General features: G+C 38.2%; 2 protein-coding genes across 2 annotated transcripts in view; one reads left to right on the forward strand and one right to left on the reverse strand.

Moving 5' to 3' along the window:
- The window catches only part of gcgra (glucagon receptor a), a 46,521-nt gene extending 41,061 nt beyond the window's left edge, over window positions 1-5,460 (forward strand). The window contains exons 11-14 of the mRNA XM_033970979.2: window positions 501-589; window positions 661-805; window positions 2,085-2,126; window positions 3,660-5,460. Of these exons, the coding sequence (XP_033826870.1) occupies window positions 501-589; window positions 661-805; window positions 2,085-2,126; window positions 3,660-3,935 (552 nt within the window). The 3' untranslated portion in view covers window positions 3,936-5,460. The remainder of the gene's footprint in view (window positions 1-500; window positions 590-660; window positions 806-2,084; window positions 2,127-3,659) is intronic.
- tubb4bl (tubulin, beta 4B class IVb-like) overlaps window positions 1-16,107 on the reverse strand; it is a 175,424-nt gene that overhangs the window by 63,888 nt on the left and 95,429 nt on the right. The window lies entirely within an intron of this gene.

Here is a 16,107-nt window from a genome sequence, read left to right on the forward strand (position 1 = left end):
ATATGCCCAGAATAGATGGTTGTTTTTACATTGTGTTATTGTGGCGATAGGTGCCAGCAATTCTTGTAAGTAGAAGCAATTCATTATATGTTCACTTTATTGGGTGCTGGGTACAGAGCGTTACTCAAGGTAATAAAAGCAATTGCGAAAATCATACGCCCTTCATTGTTAACCACATTCTTCCAAATACAACATGTGTTACTAACTTGGTTTTTACAAACAAACCATTTAAACACAAAATGCTTGCACACTCCCAGAACAACATTAAGTCCACTCTGTACAAATAAGGCTCGGCAGTAGTCCCCACATTTCAAACAGCAAATTGCCCACGTCTTATTGAAGATAAAAGGTCACAAATCACAAATAATCTTCATCAGAGCGACACCTGCTGTGAGGGAAAATGCCAGATGCTGAGTGTAGTAATGTGTAACTGAGCCCTATTATGTGATTTCGAACAATACAAAACAAATTGTAATAATTTCTCTGTCTAATTTTAACAGATAAATTTCCTGATATTTATTCATATAATCCGAATCCTTGTTTCAAAACTGCGAGCGCACCAGATGAGATATTCTGATTACAAATTCAGGTAAGACTAGCTCAATCGCAGACTTTCTTGTTGTATATTTTGAGACATATCTTTTGTTGATTTTGTTTCAGATTGGCAAAATCCACACTCACCCTGATCCCTTTGTTGGGAATCCATCAGATGTTCTTCATATTCGTCACAGATGAAACGACGTCTGGCACCATCACTCTACGGCTCACCAAGCTCTTTGTCGACCTTTTCTTCTCTTCTTTTCAGGTTAGGATTAAAGAACATATTATACAATTCCAAAATGATTCATCTGCTGCTATTCCAACCATTACAAAATTGCTTGAATAAATAACATACCACAAGTGTTAAAATGGGACCAATGAATCCAAAAAGTAATCATTTGATTCTTTGCTGACCCCTTGTGGTTAGAGTTTGTGTTTTTCCTGTTTTTCCTTCCTGAAAATCCTGCTCCACATTAGAACATGACACAAGGGAACATGATCAAGCTTTGAGCCAAAAGTGCATAAACTGTCCCTATATATCAGTGTACTCATACATCAGTCTATCTGTAGTTACTGGACTAATAAACACGGCAACAAACAGAACATCCAAGGTCAGCAAGTGCTTAACCTCCTGGTCTCTGCTCCAGTTGTGCTTACACAGCTCTCGGCACTTGAACCTTCATTTGTTGCCAATTAAAAAGCACAGCCTTCCACTTGGTGTCAGGATGCATAACATAAAGACTACACGTTGGCTGTGTGGCTAACTGGCTGTGACTTGTGATGATGACATAATGACAGGGACCTTTGGCCAGAGGGACACATGATGAGAGCGACCAACAGAGGCTTGTTTTGACGAGGGGACAGGTGGAAAGTCAAACTCATTACACACTGTCTGCCCCGGGACTCGCTGTAAGCATTAAAAGAAAATGTGGGTCATTAACACCTTTCACTAATTAAAATGAATGAACAACAACACAACATTGGGCTAGGTTGTAGTCACAGGTAAACTGACAGAAACAAGTCTCCGACTACAAACTAAGTGTTTTGCCTGAGGACACAACAACAGAACTTGGCGTGAGCGGAAATCAAACCTCTGACTTTTGGGTCGGTGGACAAGTGCTCGAAATGAGCTGACTGTCGCCCCCACGGCTTATTTTGACACCAAATATCCAGTTTATTTCCAAAGGTTTGACTATAATAAAAGCAAGCAATTTTAAAATACGTATTGGGTATAGTAAAATAAATAAATAAAACCATAAATGCATATATGGATATATAATAGTAATATATTAAAAAATAAATAAACAGCATTCCTTAAAAAAGCCTGGAAACTCACCTTAGTCTCTAAAGGTTTCTATAACCTGAATCTTCTTTTCCTGTCTCTTTTACTAAACATCTGTTCGGTGTCTTGCCAATTGCCTCTTGGCCAAGACTCCTAATTTAAATGCAAATCTCAAAGGAATTTTCTGGTTAAATGCTGGTTTAATTACACATTGAGTGAAATGAAATGATCACATATTAACTTTTAGTTTTTTTCTCCACAGGGTCTCTTGGTGGCCATTTTGTACTGCTTTGTTAACAAAGAGGTAAAATCAAAAACACAAACACATGATTCCCTCTCACGTGTAATTACTAAGGAGAACAAAGTCACCAATTTACCCAGCATACTTTTGCCTGCTGTGACAAAGACGGAGCACCCATAGAGAAGTATTTTGCTGTAAAATGAATATGGCCTGTGTGATATTCAAAAGGCAGTGCAATGTTTTATTCATGTGGAAAAAGTTTGATGATATAATGTCAAACTTTAAAGATTTATTTTCACAATTTTGACACTGACTCACTCTTGCGTCTATGTTTCACTTTATACAACCATTCTCCATTACGGTGCTTCATGTCAGAATACATTTGCCCTGTTATTTGTTCAGCCCACTCACCTGCCAGTTATAATATTAAGACAGCTTTGCCATTAGCAGCTGATCATTATGCAAATTGGCCAGACTTGGGTCTCTAAGCAAAATCCAATAGGAATTTGCATGCTACTGCGGGTCTGGCTCCTTTTCACTCTTTATTTCCAAACACACATAACTCAGACTAGATGAAGCGGTGACTTTAAATACCTGGAAAGAATAATATTACTGCAAGAGGTTGTCTCTTTGCAAGTGTCAAATTAGTTAGTGGAAGAAAACAGTCACACCAAAGAAAAATGCATACATAACTACACTGCTAACAACTAGCATGCTAACAATGAACCAGTGTTACTTCCTGGTTTGCAGACTATAAAAATGGCTATAATAATTAGATGTAGATAGCACATAGTGGTCTCATTTTGACCCAAAGAGCTGCTTTTTAGGGCTGTATTCCTTTAGTAGTTTCCGTCAGTGGTGTCTTAGTTAACTTTTTTTTGGTCAACTAATTATTTTATTTAAATTAAGAGCATTTATATGTACAAGAGAAGAAAGGGAAGAGCATGGAGTGAGCTAGCTGAAAATTTGGGAGTGAATTATGGATTTAATCTGCCTTTTTACATATAAATACATAGTTTCCTAGTGTGGTTAAATTGTTTTTGTATCAACTCCTGTACTTTTTTTGAGTACTTGATCAAACTCTAGACACTAAAACGTTTTAAGAGCTTTTGCCACGCCCCCCTTTTTGGTCCACCAGTCGGTCAGCAGGGCAGTGTTTAGTCAACCAAGAATGTCTTTAGTCAATTACATCCCTACTGCTTTTACAACAGGGGTGTCAAACACATTTTCTCAAAGGGCCAGATGTAAATTAAATCTAACAACTTTTTTAACTTGTTAATTGTTTCTGTATTTATTACTTATTCAAGTTACAAATATTGCATATGAATTTGCCTAGATATAAATATGGCTGTGTAACTGTGTACCTCCTGATAAAATGACATTTTAAGACCATCCTTACCTTTTAATTTATCCCGTCAAGGGCCAGATAACATGATGTGGAGGGCCACGTTTGGTCCACGGGCCTTGAGTTTGACACATGTGTTTTACAATATAGACAATGTTCACTTTCTAATGTCATTTATTGCTTTAAAATTGCTGAAATTTAGCAGACTGATCAAGAAGACATTCAAAGTTTGCCTCATTCTTTAATTTCAGGTTCAATCGGAGATCCTGAAGAAATGGAAACGTTGGAAACTGGGCAGGAACATCGAGGAGGAGTACCGACATACCTACAGCAACACGCCCAACACAAAGACCGGCAGCCTGTTGCACCACGTTGCACCTTTGCCCGAAACCACCACCACCTTTTGCAACCCTGAGGAGAGGCGCATGCTGGTGCCTACCTCCCACAATGGCCTGGAAAACAGCAAAGACCCCTGCATATACCCCCTACAAGAACGCTCTACGGACGGGGGCAGCAGTGAGAATTGAGCGGGCAAGAGTGGATTTGGAAAACTGCCTTGTGAAGTGTGAAGAGGTGAACAGTGTGCATCCAAAGTCCTTGTTCTGAATCTAGGAATAGATAATAGAAGAGACTACAACACTGGGAATGGGCTGTTCACATTGTCAATGAGGACAGACCGTTGCATGCTGAACAGTGCCATACAAAATATCAAAACAGATGAGCCATTTTACTTCACAACACACACAAATAAACCCTCAAACTGCAATGGAAGACTTTTGAAATGTTTGCTCAGTATTGTGGTACCAGAGACAAGCACGACGGCAACGGACCAAACAACAGACCTTAACAACAGTGGAGAATTGTATTTTTCAGCTTTGCTCTATCTGTAAATGTGTTCATAGGAATTATAGAAAAATAAGTTATGTATGTTATGTGTACTTCATGCACAAAGGTGAACCGTGTTGCTCAAGCAATCCAATGGGAAATTGGCAGCTGCTCTCCCTAGGTCATTCCTGGCATGACATGAAAGGAGGTCATGGGATGTTATGGGATCAAATATAGATAAGCTACAATGCTCATGGCTTTACTTAGTTACGTGATGTACAAATAGGTAGGTTATATGCAGATGTCTCAGTCAAATGCAAACAGTAACAGCATGTTTTGGCAGCAATTTGTTCTGTTTTTTTCCTCTTCATGCTTATGTGCCATATACTATATGCTGTGGTTACGTTTATGCAGCTAAGCCTCGAAATCCACCCTGATGCAACCAGATAGGAGAAATCCGGCGCTCGACCCAAGGTTAAAAATAATCTTCAGATCAACCTGGCCCATAAAAGCATACATGCATAAAGGATAAGGGCAACTATAACTGGGATGCAACATGTCACCTATGACACCAGGGTGTTAGTTTAAATATAGGCTGGCGTTGATTCTGTGTGCTTAAGTTATTTCATGAATCATTTAGCTCAGATTTGTGCAAGACGTCACTTTGATATCTTTGACAGAATAATAACTATTGCACTCTCCAGGCTGAACAAAAGTAGAACAAAAAAATTAAACTCTGGTAAGCAATTAAACTTAAAAAGCAGTGGTACTTTTGCTAAGTGCTAGACCTTTTTTTTTGCCAAACTTAACTTGACTTTGTATAACTCTTTGCACAATTTAATTTATATCGGTGTTTGTTGAGGTGATTTCATTTGATTGATGTAATTGTGTATTGATGACACACAGGTCTGTACGTGTGAATGGCTATTTCTTTTGGGTATGAATGGTCTATCAGTATTTTCAGGTTAGACACATTTCGGGGGTGAGATGCAGCTTTGCCACTAGAGCGATGCCTTGATATTGTTGTTGTCGCAAGATCCATTCAATATACAAACCACATACAGAACATTCCCAGAAGGCATGCCACTGCTCAGATTCAATGTGGAAATTTGTTTTTGTGTCAGGACTAGAAGCATAGAGTTAAATTTACAACAAACAACGCCATGCAGAGAATAGCTTTGCATCACAACAAGGTGCTGGTAATGCAAAAATAATATGTTTTTTTGTGTAATAATGTCATCTGGAGACGCACTGAGGCTGCTGCTGCTCAAAGGTAAACGTTGTGTTTGTCCGGGGTGATATGCTACTTTCTATGGGTATAGTTAGTATATATATATTTGTAATTCTGTTTTAAAATAAAACATGTCTTTCAAGCTGTGACCGACCATATGTGTATCGAAGCGAGCAGCTCGGGTCACTCCCCATTGTGGACCAAAGTGGTTCTGTCTGAATGTATTCACAAAAGGGCCCAGGTGATGCGTATTTTTCATAGTTAAAAAGTGTGCAGTATGTATTTGTTGTAAAAAATAAATCCTTAACAAATATGTTGCAGTTCATTTGAATATCGTGTCTGCTTAAAAATGTCCAAATGCTGAAATAAATAAATAAATGATGTCAGTGTATGTGAAAGGATGTGTATTTTGAATTTATGATTTTATGTGAAATATGAAGGTGCAAAAAGGTAAGTTTTTTAAAAAGGTAAGGGGGTTTTAATCATGAAAAAAAGATGTTTTGTGACACAGGTTTTAAAAGCCACAGTAGATTAGTGAAGTGAGGAGTGATAATTTGTTTTAAAATTATCTTATCATTATTTTTGTAAAATATTGTAAACATAATCCTAATTCAGATGTGAGGGCACAGTTTACAGATCAGATAAGTTTGCACATATTTTCATCTGTATCATTCCATTTGTCTTGTGTGAGCATGAGATGGTCAGGCGGCCCTTTACTGATTAATGATAGCATTTTTAGTTCCATTTCTGGAAAGGGCATCACTCTGTGTGCTTCTTTCCTGAAGAATGTTGATCATCACATTAGTATTTGAGTCAAGACTTAAAAAGTAATATGAATCATTTTTTTGTGGGTTTTTAGTCCTCAAGGCTTTTATTCTAAGAAGTAGTTTGGTTAAAATTCTACAATACAACAAACTGATGTTTCCACATCTTACCACCATCAAGTTGTTGTAAAGTGGTTGTTAGATGTCGTAGGCTTTTGCACAAGACTCAAAAAAGACAAACTGTGTGTAGTCCAGGTTTATTCTTGCCAGGAATAATTTAATAACCTTGGGGTTCAAGATGAAGGAATGTGCTCAAACAGCCTCTTAGTGCTCTTCATAATGCATAGAGTAAATATATCAGGGGAAAGGTCAAAATAATGCACTTTACATGTTCTTATCTTCTCTGACATCATCAAGTGTGCTGTTGTTACTCTTCACTGTCTTGTCTATTTTGTAAATGCATGTTTTTTTGTTTGTTTGTTTTTTTAACATTGTTTGTTCAGGGGAGGGCAGAGACATGAAGGTGGATGGATGGATATAAATACAGTTTTTACAGTCTGACAAATCCCTCCAAGCTGTGCACAAATAACATGTCTGTAAAGATCATGCAACCAGAGAAGACAAGTAGTGCTTTTAATGTACATTTTCAAAAACTATTTTCTTATACCATTAGAGAGAAAGTTTGAAGGGCAGATATAGTACAGGGTTGGTGAAAATAAAGTTAGGATTGTTCTAATGTTATGTTTTGTAGTTAATGTCACACATTTCTTACAGTTTTCTTACAATTCGCATTGTGCAGAACTAACTGAAAGAAACCAGTCACTCCAAAAAGTCACAGGCATGTCATGCTAAGGTGAGCTGAAAGTGTGGGACAAGAGTTCAAGTTAGAGTGTACACATAAGCAGTAGAATAAATAAGTATTGAACAGCACTGACATCTTTAGAGTTTTGTGAGTGTAAGCTAATGTGGCTTTAGTCTCAACATCTGTATAGCATTAATGGTCTATATAGACCTTTTTCAGATAATGCTTTTACGCAGTAGGGGTTGCCACAGTTTGGTTTGGGTTTTTATGCCAAATATTGTCCATAATGTTGCAACCAGCCACACACAGACCTACTCATGGTGGAGAAGTGCATACTATGGATAAGGTGTCTTGCCAACAAAAACAGTATGTGGATGGGCAAGATTTGAACTGACCACCTCCTGATTGCTGGACAAATTGTTATTGTCTTTTTTTTATCATTTAATGTTATCTACAGCACATTTTGGTCTTGGTGTATAGGGAGACAGAGAGGAGAATTGGTTTGTCGCATCTATCAGTCAGGTTTAGCCTCATTAGCCTCGTCTAAGCCAGGCCTTATCAACTCACCCAGGCAGCACTGGGTCCCATGGGTGCCCACATGCAGCAGGTCAGCGTGACCAAATAGAACGTGTAACATTGACTCAGAAATTCCATCCAAACTGCTACTGCTGCTGTATAGTGTGTCAACACCGCACCCTCCCTCACTCACGCTTGGCTCACAAACAAATTAAATCAACTTAATGTGGAATCTGATTAAAGCCACCAAACGCAGAATAGGCCCAATAAATCCAATCTGGCAGACAGTGTGATGGTGACGGCGGTCAGGGCGGAAGCACTAAATGAGTGTGGTTACCTCAAAGGGCATTAGACATATACAGTACAGTGTCATGGAGGATCAATCACGACTTGTTCTTGTCAATATGTACATCTTTCTGTCACTTCTATAGCTTTGCCAGACTTTTTATCAGTTCACATTTCCAAGTAACATTGAATACAAAAGATCATTATCAGTCATCCAAAGCAACAGTGTGATGACAAGATGAAACGCACTTACAGACAAAGCACGCACAGCTAAGTGGATTGGTGAATTGCCTTTTTCCTGCCATTATTTAAGACCTTTTCTTCCACTGTAATTTTTGCTTGAGTGACTTGACTTATTTGACTCTCAAGGCTGGGATGAGCAAACGAATTAAAACCTTTATTCACTCATAGTGATTGAATGGTGAGAAAGTGACATTTTCTGTGAAATTAATCAACTACATGGAAATCCATTATGTGGTGCACATAAAGGGAAGTATTACCAGTATACAAAATCTATTTTGAGCTTTTAACATGCTTAGTTGTAAACTTCTATAAAACATACCTAGTATTGTATTTTGATTCAATCATAGTGAAAACACAGCTGTTTACTTCTCTAGTCTCTTATCACACAAGGATTCACTGACCATCAGGAAGTCCTCGACAAAGAAAAAACATTTTCAGCCTCCAATGAAAAGCCAAATACAATTTCAAAGGTTGTTAAATGAACCATGTTCTAAAAACCAAACATGTTTTTTGTCAGGTGACAAGGCACATGATGAAAATAAACACACATATAATGTCAGTGTATGTGTACCAGCCTTGGGATTGGGTTGACGGGTAAATACTTAGGCCTCAAATACATGTTCAAGTTAAACAACAGAATTCCTATGGACAAGACAAATTCTCCTCTAGGGTGGTAAACGCTCTCCATGTATCTGCTAGTCTATTCAGTCTTTTTTTTTATTTTCATCAAATATATTTGTCTATGCTGCAGCTTTGCCAAAGTCAGGACTGAGTGAAACATGATTCATTTATAAACTGTGGAGGCGGCAGGGTGAAGTCAGTGATAAACTTTGATGATTTCCATTTCCAAGTTCTGCTTTTGTGCACACGGTCTTAGTCTTACCTTTCCATAATGCCTGAGCCAGCTTTTAATCACATTTAAAATCAAACCGACTCTTGGTACAGTCTGAGGTCTGGGTTACAATATCTGTGCAGAGAATGAGCGATTATGGCAAATGGCACTGGTCCTAAAGGGTGAGAAGCTACAGTCATGTTGTTTGTGGTTTCTCTGCTCAGTGTCAGAGGCCAAGTGTGTCAGGGTAATGCAGTTCTTAGAAAAATGAAGATACCAATTGTATCGAGATTTTTCACAGAATCCCCATCTGTCTCCATTAAAATCAGCAGCAGGTTTTTAAATTATATATATATATATATATAAAAAAAAAAAACATTAGGCGAGGACAGGCTCAGGGGTTTAATGTATCAAATTACAGTTTTCATTTCAATTTGTATTTTGTGAAATTTTTGTTTCATAATGTTGTAGTATTAGCTTTGATTTAGACTGTTATCAAATCAAATCCAAAGCTTTAAAGGTGCACTTTTCTCATTGAGGGCACTTTACCTGCTTGTCTTCATGTATATGTTATTACTTTATCTGGAATGTTCCGGAGTACAGCATTCAACTATTATTAAACTATTTATTTATTTTATTCTGAATGTTTTTATTGCTCAAAAATACCCTGTAAAACATTGTTTACTATAGTGAGTTTTAATTAAATAGGAAAAGGTGACAACAAAAGGTGAAAGGTCATAGTTTTCAATATTATGTTTTGTGCGTCATTCTGCACAAACCTATGAACATTTTGTGAACATCCTGTCCTTAGCTCTGAGTAAATGGTACAGATTTTCTTGCCCAGTGAAGTCTAAGCCACCATGTACAGGTTGACATCCGAGTGACCTCCTTAATGAGACTGTACAACCTTTATATTGGTTTGTCACACTCGTAGTCACAGGTGTCGCCTCAAGGGTCAGCTGGAACTATGGGGCTTCCTGTTTTAATCTTCCTTTACCAATCAGAACACAATCAGAACATGTAAACAGTATAACAATTAGGTCAACTCCACAAATGTTGTGCACTTTATCTGCAAAGGCGCTGTTAGCAATATGTGCGGTCTGTAAAACATATATTAGGTATTTAAAAACCCATGGAGTTTTCATTAGCAGTCTCTTTTACACAAAGGTAAGAAACTACAATGACTCTGTAACAATTAAATGCAGTTTTTAAGATAATTTCATATTTTACATTTTGATAATTACTTAATTGAAAGGACATACTATACCCTTAGATGTCTGTGTTAACCCTCAATCGTCCAGGCCTGATCCATAGCAAAAGACAAAGTTTAAATCTGTCAACTTTGTCTTTTGCTATACCCTTGGATATACTAAAATATGCTGGAATTTCAAAATATGTAAACAGAAATGCCAGCCATATGTAAAGACCAAACCACTGGGGAATGAGATCAGTACTGCAACTGCAAATTGAGACTTGTCAGTACCTGTGGGACCAGTGTTTATGATCATTAACTACTGATTGTATTACGAGCCCCAAACATAAGTGCTTGTTGATCATTACTTCTTGGATGCCTGCATTTAAAAAAGGCGGTTTTAGGTGAAAAGGCCATCTGTCTGTTTTGAATAAGAAGCAGCTCATTAACACGAGTGAGTCTAAATCCTTCGCACGCTCCAGAAGGGGTCAACAGAGATTCACCGGATTTAAACTTTTGTAACCTGATAGAGGCTCTTAAGCACAGTATTTATTTAAAGATGTGACTTTTCTGATGGGGGCTATTGCATTGCCTGGAATGTTCCACAGTGTAGCATTGCACTATAGATGTCTTAATTTCTTCAAATATTTTATTGCTTAAAAATACTTTGGAAAAGAGTTGACTCTCTCCACAAATCTGACCTATAACTTGGCCTGGTGGAGTGCTTGTCTTGTTAGGCATGTTCTATCAAAATGACGACTGGATTCGATCAGTTCAAACCCCAAAAGTTTATTCCCCTGACAGTTACAATCTAATACAGTGCCCGGGGTCAAATGATCTATCCCTCGTATGTGCAGCAGGCGGTCTGTCTGCCTTTCCCTGGCCCCGAAACAGAAAAATGCAACATGCAACATGAATATGCAAATATTATCTTGAGCAGGTTGACGCCTTGATCCCTCCTTCCGGCCTCGTTCACCTCTCCGGGCTGCACCGGTCTGTTTTTCGGCCTTGAGTCTTCTCCGGCAGCCGTATCTCTGTAAAGGAGTTTCTACACAACCCCAACAGTTTCCCATAATTCATATCACACAATGTTTCCTTTAAAGAGAGGCTGTTATAATGAGTGAATAGTTTCAGTGTTAGAATATAGTGCTTGTTAGATCTTTTCAAAAGGATAGAACATTAATGAATTGTTTCAGTGTTATAGTATCAAACCAGTGCTCAAACTTGAGCACTTATATAATGCATCAAAGCTTTATTCAAACTAATATGCATTCAATATTTTGATGTATGTATATGTGGTGCAACTAAGAAGCTTTATTACTTAGCATAGCCTTCAGTCTCTGTGGAGATAGACAAGTTTAAGGTCACATTTTAAGCAAAGCAATAACATGTCTGTAGATACAAGCAGGTGGCAGACCTTTACATTAATGTGCCTTTAAACACAAGCATGGAAAACCAGCACACAAAGACCTGACTCTGAGCAAAACTCTGAGTGGAAAAAACTAATCTTGAATAAACCTTTAATTTGAGTTGTTGTTTCCAAAAGGCCTCATCTGCTTTTGTCCGGAACCACAAATTGCTCTCCATGTGTATTGGGGAAATAGAACAATGAGCTGGATAACCTCATTGAGTCAAATGACCCTTGCAATGTTATGTGCTCCACTTTTACAAAACAAACTAAACAAACTTTCCAATATGCTTTCAATTGTTAATAAAAGTATGAAACCGCATGATTATGAGTTGTCTAGATGATTAGTAGGTTGGAGTAAAAGCATCTAGTGGTAGCCTTATAATTAAATAAAAGCAGAAAAACGTGACTTGTTCAGTTTTCATGTTGGCATCATTTGACATCCTCTAAAATTTTGCAGATGGCACTGAAGTGAATTTATGCAGCTTTTGTTTACACAAGAGACGAATAGGATGCTACAGTTCTGAATATTAATAAGGCCTCTAAATATTCCAGCATGTTTCATCTTCACCTTAAGAAAATTACCCTTGGCTCTTGAAATAAAACTGAAATAAATTACAACTGGCACATAGAGTGTAAATTAAAACATTAAATTATCCCATTAGTGCATATAACAAAACTATAAAGATTAAAGATTGAAGTCCTGGATTATTGTATCATTTCATAAAAACATTTCTGATGGCAAAGTGAATGTTTGTTTTAACACAAACACCCTGTGTTTCTCTTATTGGTTAATCCACCTGTCAATCATGCCCATCAGAATGTGAGGATACAGGATATGGTTCTGGACTAAAATGTCTTTGTAAAGTAATGTAAAAGCATATGGATCATAGTTCTTGATTTATAGCATGACTAGCACTACACTTAACCACATCCATTCTTAGTATACACTTACTTACTTCTTGAACTCGTGCACACTTCAAGCAAGTTGTTCTTCTATGACTTTTCTGGTTCATCAATCCTCAGTTGGCAACAGTCTGCAAAGTCGACCAGTGAGCAAGCAATACATCTCCATGACAGCACCTCGTTTGTCTTCTAACACTGCTTGGTTATAGGACACTGTACATCACATACTCCCTCCTCAGCACCACGGCTCGGAACACACTATAGAGAAAACAGTGGGCACGTTTCATTAAGGGGTATTTGGTTGGACAAGACAGATGCTCTGGTCATCATGAACTGGTATTGAACTACATTTGTCTTGCCCAGTCCATAGCTTTAATAGATACTCGAGATGTTTGCCCTTGGTTAAAGTGTGTTGTGTGAATACCAATCGAATGCTGGGTGTTAGGTATAACGTGTGAGTCAAAAGTAATTCAGAAAGCCAGAGATTTATTTTTCGTGCTGTTGGTTTAATTTCTGTTTTGGATGTGTTTTATGAAAATTTGTTTGAAATATTGCTCTAAATTTATTCACATATAAACATATGGGCTCCCTGTCCTCTTGTATGACGGAGTATATTTTGGGGGTGACAGTGGCTCAGTGGTTAGAGTGTTGGTCCCCCAACCCGAAGGTCAGAGGATCGAGATTGCCTAGTATGAATGTGTGCGCGAATGATAGATGGTGGTCGGAGGGGCCGATGGCGCATTGACAGCCTCGCTTCCGTCAGTCTGCCCCAGGTTTGCCCCAGGCAGTTGTGGCTACAATAGTAGCTTACCATCACCAAGTGTGGAAATGAATGAATAATGACTATAGTGTAGCGCTTTGAGAGGCTTTGAAAAAGCGCATTACAAGTGTAAGCCATTATTATTATTATTATTATAAATTATGCAGGCGCTACGAGAATAAAGTCATAGCATTTCGACATTAAAGTCGTAATATTACGAGAAAAAAGTGGTAATTTTATGAGAATATAGGCTGCTGTGCGTGAATGAGTGACCAGTGCGTTATGAAGAATTTGGAGCATTTTGTTCAGATATAGCAATTTCTTTCAAATCTGTATGGTTCCTTCGACTAAACAAACTCAAATGCTTGCAGTGTCCCTTCAAAGTACTTATACTGATGATAGTGTGGTGATGATTGGCTAAAAGACACAGTATTTCATCATGTGTAAAACCCAGCTGAAAGTTTATTTGAACAAAATGCTCCAAATTCTCCATAACACACAACGCACTATTCACTCATTCACGCACAGCAGCCGATATTCTCATAAAAAAACGACTTTTTTCTCGTAATATTACGACTTTAATGTCGAAATGCTATGACTTTATTCTCGTAGTGCCCACATTTTTTTTTTTTATATAAGTGACCCTTACACTCCGTCGTACACTTGTAATCCTGCTTTGAAAATAATAATAATAATAATAAATATAATAATAAGAATAAGAATAACAACAACAATAATAATAGTAATACTACTACTACTACTAATAATAATAATAATAATAAATTGAATTACATATAATATATTATTATTATAGTGCTTTAAGGAAATAAGGTCAACAGCATAGAGCTTATCAGTTTATTTAAATAGTTTGTCCTCATAACAGAGTCATTTTGGGTCACTTCTAACTTATCTTAGTATTTATTTTTAGGTTTAGGAGATAGTCATGAAATGTGGGATCAGCACTGGGACATTTTCAACATGTTACAGCCAGTGCGGAGAGTCGATGAAAAATACTTGAACTACAAAATGGATGTTTCTCTCGGAAATAAAAAGGATCTGGAAATACACTTGACAAAATAGCCAACAGATTTCTCCATTTCTTCCTGCTTCTGTCTAAAACATCTTCTCACACACACCTCACCGACCACATATTTTTGGGGAATTAGGCTATAAATTGTAAGTGTATTTTTTTCCAAAAAAATTCTATTTGGGAAAAGACATACTATATTCTGTTATTGCTGGGGGTAAATCTAATTAAGTATTGAATAAGACCAGTTCCTGTGAGGGAAGGACAAGTCCCGGCTGTCATAGAGACCTCATTACCCAGCCGTGAGGGGCCATGGGAACCAGGGCCACTGTGATGGAAAACACTGTGATACAATGCAGCGCGGCCCACTTGATTTCAAACCCGAGCATGAAGCTATTTCTGAAGGGCTATTTCTGCTGTCATATGCTCTGTGTTATATCTTCAAACGGTATCCCTGTATGGCAGCATCTATCATTAATGTTATGCCTGGAGGTTAAGCGTTTCCTATCTGCTCTATAGTACATAGGTGATGGAGAGTTAGCGGTGTGCGACCAACGCCTCCCATTTGCTCCATGCATAAACAGGCGCCCCGCTCATGCTCATTATCACAAGTGTCATTGCCCCAAGAGGTCTGCCCTGCTTTGCTCTATCCATTCAAATGCAACAATGACAGCTTCATATGCAATTTAAACAACAACAATATGAAACGGCCTCTAGCTAACACTCTGCACACACAGAAAGGAAGTAAACAAATCATCTACAACCACGCAACAACAGCAGTGAAATTATCTTTTTATGTAGACCACATAGAGAGCAAAAAGGTGCCTGTGGGGGTCTCTAATAAAATCTACAGAGCGGATGTGGTGTCGTCTTCGCTAGTACAACAAATTAGGCCAATTAGACAGCGGTACATGTGGTGGGTGAGCTTCATTAAAGTGTGACGCTAAGTACTGCTTAGACTGTCTTCCAAGGCTCGTGCTGTTAAATGTGTCAATGAGCCAATAAGAGCCATTAGAGCACTCCAGTCTGATTATGAGGGGGGTGAATCATGTGAGCCAAGAGCATCGATATTAATGAACATAAGGAGCAAATGCGTAACTGTGTTGTAATTCAAAGTGACTGCTACTTAAAATGGAGAAGAGCAAAGGGTAATTGGAGCGTGTGTCTTAGCTATTATTGTTTCCTCTCAGGTTCACAAATGCAACTTTCAAATTCAAGTTTTATGGCTTTGAGGAAGATAAATGTTGAGGGTTTTATCATTTTTGTTTGCTAAAATAAGTTTCAATATGATATACTCCCTTCTGACTTAATATTTGAGCAGTGTCGCCTCTCCACACATCCGACCTGCAACTTGGCCTCGTAGTGTCACCTGCTTGTCTCTATGGCGATAGATAAGTTTAATGCCCCACTGTGGAACATTCCAGGTAACGCAAAAGCATCGCACCAGAAAAGCAACATAGTGCATCTTTGCTTGTTAATACGAAATAAACTGTTCTTTGCAGAGGCCTTAGACCACATTCATCTGGCTGCATGTCCCTTTCTAGAGCCTTTATTCTATTTAAACAGCCACTCCCTCAGACTGTGTGGTTTCTGACTCAGCCGCTGACGTCCACCGCACTTGACACGTTTGAGTTTACTGGTGATGGCAGTGAGCGGCAGAGTGGTTATCTTTGGACGGCAGGACGCTGAGCACTTCACACTTTACCTGCTGACGATTGAGTGGAATAAATTGTGAGGTGTAGTCAGTGTGAGGTGGAAAAGAGGTGCAGGGATCATGTCCGACAGCTGATCAAACATGTTCAAGTGGTTAGGTGCCACTTTGCATCAACAGCTGGCAGCTAAGGCTTATGTGGAGCAGAGGGAAAATTATTGTAAATGGGGTGGGCAATATAACAAAAATAATATGAA

Source organism: Periophthalmus magnuspinnatus, chromosome 8, assembly GCF_009829125.3.
Source record: "Periophthalmus magnuspinnatus isolate fPerMag1 chromosome 8, fPerMag1.2.pri, whole genome shotgun sequence".
NCBI classification, from domain to species: domain Eukaryota; kingdom Metazoa; phylum Chordata; class Actinopteri; order Gobiiformes; family Gobiidae; genus Periophthalmus; species Periophthalmus magnuspinnatus.